This window comes from Staurois parvus, unplaced genomic scaffold (genome assembly GCF_062004578.1).
Source record: "Staurois parvus isolate SC_StPar_1 unplaced genomic scaffold, SC_StPar_1.0 ptg000448l, whole genome shotgun sequence".
NCBI classification, from domain to species: domain Eukaryota; kingdom Metazoa; phylum Chordata; class Amphibia; order Anura; family Ranidae; genus Staurois; species Staurois parvus.
Window position 1 is genome coordinate 1,421,013 of NW_028318244.1, and position 6,000 is coordinate 1,427,012.

The following is a 6,000-nucleotide window of genomic DNA, read 5'->3' on the forward strand; positions in this document are numbered from 1 at the left end:
GACAATGCTGAAATGGCTCTGGCCCTGAATGCAGCACCATCGATCAAAAAATATAATTCATCCTGGACATGAGGCACACATGTCATGTGTCACAAAGAACTGTTGACCATAGCAAGCAATGGGGCTCCTTCATGTTCTAAAGGAAGCCATACAGAGTCCGTATAGCAGCAATTTACATAGTTTTAGACCTTCTAAGTGACTAGTTAGGATAAAACACTGATGTTTACCTAGTCACTCAATGTTTGGGTGGTCAGGATTGAACACGTCTCATGGCTCTAGCTTTGTTCTCAACATAGTCTAAGTTTGGCAGGTTGTGTCCTTTGACCAAATCATTCAGGCATGGTATGTACGGACAATTCCCTAGGACCAAGCTGCTGAGCTAGCCAAATCATTCCATCATGGTATGTACACACAATTCCATAGGACCAAGCTGCTGAGCTAGCCAAATCATTCCATCATGGTATGTACACACAATTCCATAGGACCAAGCTGCTGAGCTAGCCAAATCATTCCATCATGGTATGTACGGACAATTCCATAGGACCAAGCTGCTGAGCTAGCCAAATCATTCCATCATGGTATGTACGGACAATTCCATAGGACCAAGCTGCTGAGCTAGCCAAATCATTCCATCATGGTACGTACGGACAATTCCATAGGACCAAGCTGCTGAGCTAGATGGGGCAGTCCAGGCAGTCTGTGTTTTGCTAACTCATTATGTTCTAAAGACATAAGAACCTGGCTGTGTCATATGGTTAACAGAATGACCCTCATGAGGGAATTTCCTAAGTCTACTTTGGCATGGCCAGTAGGACCAAGGCTCTGCCCCACTCAATTCTCTAGACTTATAAGTGCCCCCTTTATCCACAAAACAACACAGCACACAGGGATTACAGTACGACCAACATTTTTGCAAAATAGACATCACCAGGAATACAAATCAGTAAGGGTCTGTGTCAATGGGCTCTTGCTTGCACTTGAGAACAGTTTGAGACACCTCTGAGATCATTCAGAATTCATTAACAAGTGAATCCAATCTACAGTTAACCTCTTTCTAATTTATATTAATCTGCTTCAAGTTGCTGTTGCTTTCCCATTGACTTGTGGGGGGGCAGAAGCAGTTCTAGACTAACAAAAGTCCATATACACAGGCCCCAACTCTTAGGTGGAAAGACAGAAAATGAAAGCAGAGCTGCCATTTTATTTTGCTGTCCTCATTTCACTGGGGAGATTTACTTTCTGCTCAGGAGATGGAACATGAAATGAGAGGAAATTTTCCAAAGTGAGGGGAGTTACCATCTTAGTAGTCACCCGAACATTTGACCCCATGGGATAATTTACTTCCCCGTATATTAAGTGGTGCACTTGAGCAGGACCAACCCATAAAGTTGGTGGAGTGGGCAATTACCGCAAATTTAAAGGTGGGGTCTGGGCAGGACCAACCTGTAAGTTGGGAAGGTGGGCTATTCCTTTCTTATTAGGAGGCGCGATCTGGTAAGGAGCAACTCTTAAAATTGGTGGGTGGGAAGTTCCCTGCAAATTAGAAGGCGGGGTCTGGGCAGGACCATCCTATAAAGTTGGCAGGGTGGCTTTTTCTCTGCTTATTAGGAGGTAGGGCCTGGTCAGGAGCACCTCGTAAACTTGGCACGGTGGGCAATGCCCCGCAAATTAGGAGGTTGGATCTGGGCTGACCATCCCATAAAATTGGCACGGTGGGCAGTTCCCTACTTATTAAGAGATGAAGTTTGGTTAAGGAGCAACCTGTAAAGTTGGTAGAGAGGGAAGTTCCCCTCATATTAGGAGGTGGGGTCTGGTGAGGAGAAACCCATAAAGTTGGTGGGGTGGGATTTTCCCTGCATATTAGGAGTTGATGTTTGGGCTAAACCCACCAGTAAAGTGGGCCTTAGTTTGGCACACCCACCCAAAAAGTGGACCATGGGGGGTTAACAGAGTCCAGGACCATAATGTTTGTAAATGTATGTAAATCTTGCATGAAAAGTTGTTAATCTTGATCAATAGACCTCCTAAGTATCCAATACACCTATGTCCAAGTAACCCATACTCTACTTTCTGCAGGACAATACGGAAACATGTATCAAGATGGAGGACTGATCTTGCTGAAATTTCACTACTTAAAGGGACAGCATACATAGGAACAACTTCCTGCTTGGTGCTGATTGCTGTACAGCACTAGTAGAAAACACGGTCTTGGTTTCGAAGACATTTCACCTGGGGCTGAAAAGCATGATCTTGGCACATACTGCCTCGGGATGGCCTCACCATGGCTACTTGGAGTGCTGCTCTGACTGTACATAATGTGAATAAAATAAAGGAAACCAAATGTAACATAATATAAATCTATGTATTTTGAAAGGAAAGATATTTTTGTATTATCAATGAGTATTCTTTTTTTTTTTTGTAATTTGTTGTAAATTTTTATTGGAGTTTGTCTCCATGCTGTGTCATATTTCCATGAACATTCGTATTTATGGTCAAACCAGATCTGTCCTGCACACACCTCTATGCCCAGACATAATCTCATGCATGGCCGATGGTGGCCGACTCAGCTGGATGTTTTAAGTGAGTGATTTACCAGAGCCCAGCCATAACTGAAAACGTAAATCCAGGATAAAGCAATATTGTCTAGGTACAAGAGTATTTCTTCCAGATCCGTGCAATAATCCAGTGTGAGACTTTCCTGTATAAAGACCACTCAATGCTGCTCTTTCTCTATGTGCAGGGTGATTGGTCTGGTCTCCACCCCTCCTGTTGTTTTCTGTAGTAGGTGAGGTCTTCTGAGCCCCTCCCACAGCTCTGCTCTCTGCATAGTCTATGTACAGTACAACGATGATGTCACTGCTACTTTTACTATATAATACCTGGGTCTGCGATGGCATCCACTGCTCACAAAGTGGATTTATATGGTTTCTGGATATTGCAAGCTATGTTCACCTTGAAGTATCATTTTTAGGCTGCATGCACACTGGATGTTTTGTTAGGGCAGTGGTCTCCAAACTTTCTAAACAAAGGGCCAGTTCAGTCTTTAGGAGGTCCGGACTGGGATTGGGATTAGATAATACATAGCACCCCTGTGGTTAGGAGGAGGGATAGTGTCCCATCACTGGTATTAGCAGGCGGAATAGTGCTCCTATCATTGGTGTCAGTGGGAGGCATAGGGCCCCACAATCGTGTCAGTGGGAAGAATAGTTCTCCATCATTGGTGTCAGTGGGAGGAATAGGGCCCCATAATGGTGTCAGTGGGAAGAATAGTTCCTCATCATTGGTGTCAGTGGAAGGAATAGTGTCCTATGATGGCGTCAGTGTGAAGAATAGTTCCCCGTCATTAGTGTCAGTGGGAGGAATAGTGCCCCATCGTTGTTGTCAGTGGAAGGAGTAGTGCCCATGATGGCCTCAGTGGGAAGAATAGTTCCCCATCATTGGTGTCAGTGGAAGGAATAGTGTCCCATGATGGCATCAGTGGGAAGAATAGTTCCCCGTCATTAGTGTCAGTGGGAGGAATAGTGCCCCATCGTTGTTGTCAGTGGAAAGAGTAGTGTCCCATCATTGGTGTCAGTGGAAGGAATAGTGACCCATGATGACGTCAGTTGCAAGAATATTTCCTTGTCATTGTTGTCAGTGGAAGGAATAGTGTCCCATGATGGCGTCAGTGGGAAGAATAGTTCCCCGTCATTAGTGTCAGTGGGAGGAATAGTGCCCCATCATTGTTGTCAGTGGAAAGAGTAGTGCCCATGATGGCCTCAGTGGGAAGAATAGTTGACCATCATTGGTGTCAGTGGAAGGAATAGTGACCCATGACGACATCAGTTGCAAGAATATTTCCTTGTCATTGGTGTCAGTGGAAGGAATAGTGTCCCATCATTGGTATCAGTGGGAGGAATAGTGCCCCATCATTGGTATCAGTGGGAGGAATAGTGCCCCATCATTGGTATCAGTGGGAGGAATAGTGTCCCATCATTAGTATCAGTGGAAGGAATAGTGCCCCATCATTGGTATCAGTGGGAGGAATAGTGCCCCATCATTGGTATCAGTGGGAGGAATAGTGCCCCATCATTGGTATCAGTGGGAGGAATAGTGCCCCATCATTGGTATCAGTGGGAGGAATAGCGCCCCATCATTGGTATCAGTGGGAGGAATAGTGTCCCATCATTGGTATCAGTGGGAGGAATAGTGTCCCATCATTGGTATCAGTGGAAGGAATATTGTCCCATGATGGCGTCAGTGGGAAGAATAGTTCCCCATCATTGGTGTCAGTGGGAGGAATAGTGCCCCATCGTTGTTGTCAGTGGAAAGAGTAGTGCCCATGATGGCCTCAGTGGGAAGAATAGTTCCCCATCATTGGTGTCAGTGGAAGGAATAGTGACCCATGATGACGTCAGTTGCAAGAATATTTCCTTGTCATTGGTGTCAGTGGAAGGAATAGTGTCTCATGATGGCGTCAGTAGGAAGAATAGTTCCCCGTCATTAGTGTCAGTGGGAGGAATAGTGCCCCATCATTGTTGTCAGTGGAAAGAGTAGTGCCCATGATGGCCTCAGTGGGAAGAATAGTTCCCCATCATTGGTGTAAGTGGAAGGAATAGTGACCCATGATGACGTCAGTTGCAAGAATATTTCCTTGTCATTGGTGTCAGTGGGGGGAGTATTGACCCATCATTGATGTCAGAGGAAGCTGTGCCCCATCATTGGTGTCATAGGGAGGAATTATGTCCACTCTTGGTGTCAGTGGGGGAAATAGTGAAAAAGTCGGGTTTGGTGTGACTGAGGTGTTACATAGTTAGTCTGGCTGAAAAAAGACAAAAGTCCATCCAGTTCAACCATTAAAAAAAAAAAGTTATAATCCTATACCCACAGTTGATCCAGAGGAAGGCCAAAAACCCAGCAAAGCATGATCCAATTTGCTCCTGCAGGGAAACAAATTCCTTCCTGATCCCCTGAGAGGCAATCAGATATTCCCTGGATCAACTTTACCTATAAATGTTAGTATCCAGTTATATTCTGTGTATCTAAGAAAGAATCCAGGACTTTTTTAAAGCAATCCACTGAGCTGTTCAGAACCAACTCTTGAGGGAGTCTATTCCACATTTTCACAGCTCTCACTGTGAAGAAACCTTTCCGTGTTTGGAGATTACATTTCTTTTCCTTCAGACGTAAAAAGAGGGTTTGGTGTGACCAGGATGTTAAACATGAAGATTTTTCTCCTGCGAATTACATTTTCTGAACTCCTACATTCTTTTTGTGTCTACAAGAGAAATTGGGGAACACAAGGAGCAGTTTGTTTGCCAAGCTGGAACGGAATTGCTTCAAGCACACAATGTGTTTCATGATCACCTCCTAGCAGATCATGTTACTATAATAAAAATGATATCCATTGAACAGGATGGATCACTTCCATATGGGCTGTATACTTGTATCTACCTGCAATCTGCGTTCCTTTATAGAGTTTTAGATTTCTGTACAGGACTTGCTATCTGCAAAATAAAGCACAAATATTCGGCTGTAATCCGAAAATAAAAAAAGCATCAAACGTTGTCTGGAATATTTTATTAGTGTTACTAAATCCACAACAGTAACATCAGTCTGTATATGCAGTAAAGCATGCTTGTTATACTCATTGTTGAACCTGATGGGTTAATCCTCTGCATTGTGTAAAAAGGCTGTTTGATCCTGTCTTCTCTAATCCTCCCCTTCTTCTACTGTCACCAATCCATCTGTTCATAAAACAGAGCCTTTGAGAACATGCTGCACATGCTCAGTTTGGTGTGTATTGCTAGAGTTTTTTTTTCTTTGGGAGGGTGCATGTGATCAGCACAGGGCTAATCAGCACTGTCCAGACAGAGGGTCAGGGGTCATACAGCCTCATAGGACAATCAGAGCAGAGTGAAAATCCTCCTACAAGCTTTGAAAAATCAAAGATATAACAAGACTGCTATATACCGCTGATGAGAAAAGGTATTTAGCAGTTTATATTTACTAAAATAATAG

The 6,000-nt window shown here is 43.9% G+C and overlaps 1 protein-coding gene across 1 annotated transcript in view; it reads left to right on the forward strand.

Moving 5' to 3' along the window:
* LOC149453540 (uncharacterized) overlaps positions 1-5,546 on the forward strand; it is a 109,845-nt gene extending 104,299 nt beyond the window's left edge. Inside the window, exon 7 of the mRNA XM_089688170.1 lies at positions 2,077-5,546. Within this exon, the coding sequence (XP_089544296.1) occupies positions 2,077-2,112 (36 nt within the window). The 3' untranslated portion in view covers positions 2,113-5,546. The remainder of the gene's footprint in view (positions 1-2,076) is intronic.
* The last annotated feature ends 454 nt before the right edge of the window (positions 5,547-6,000 follow it).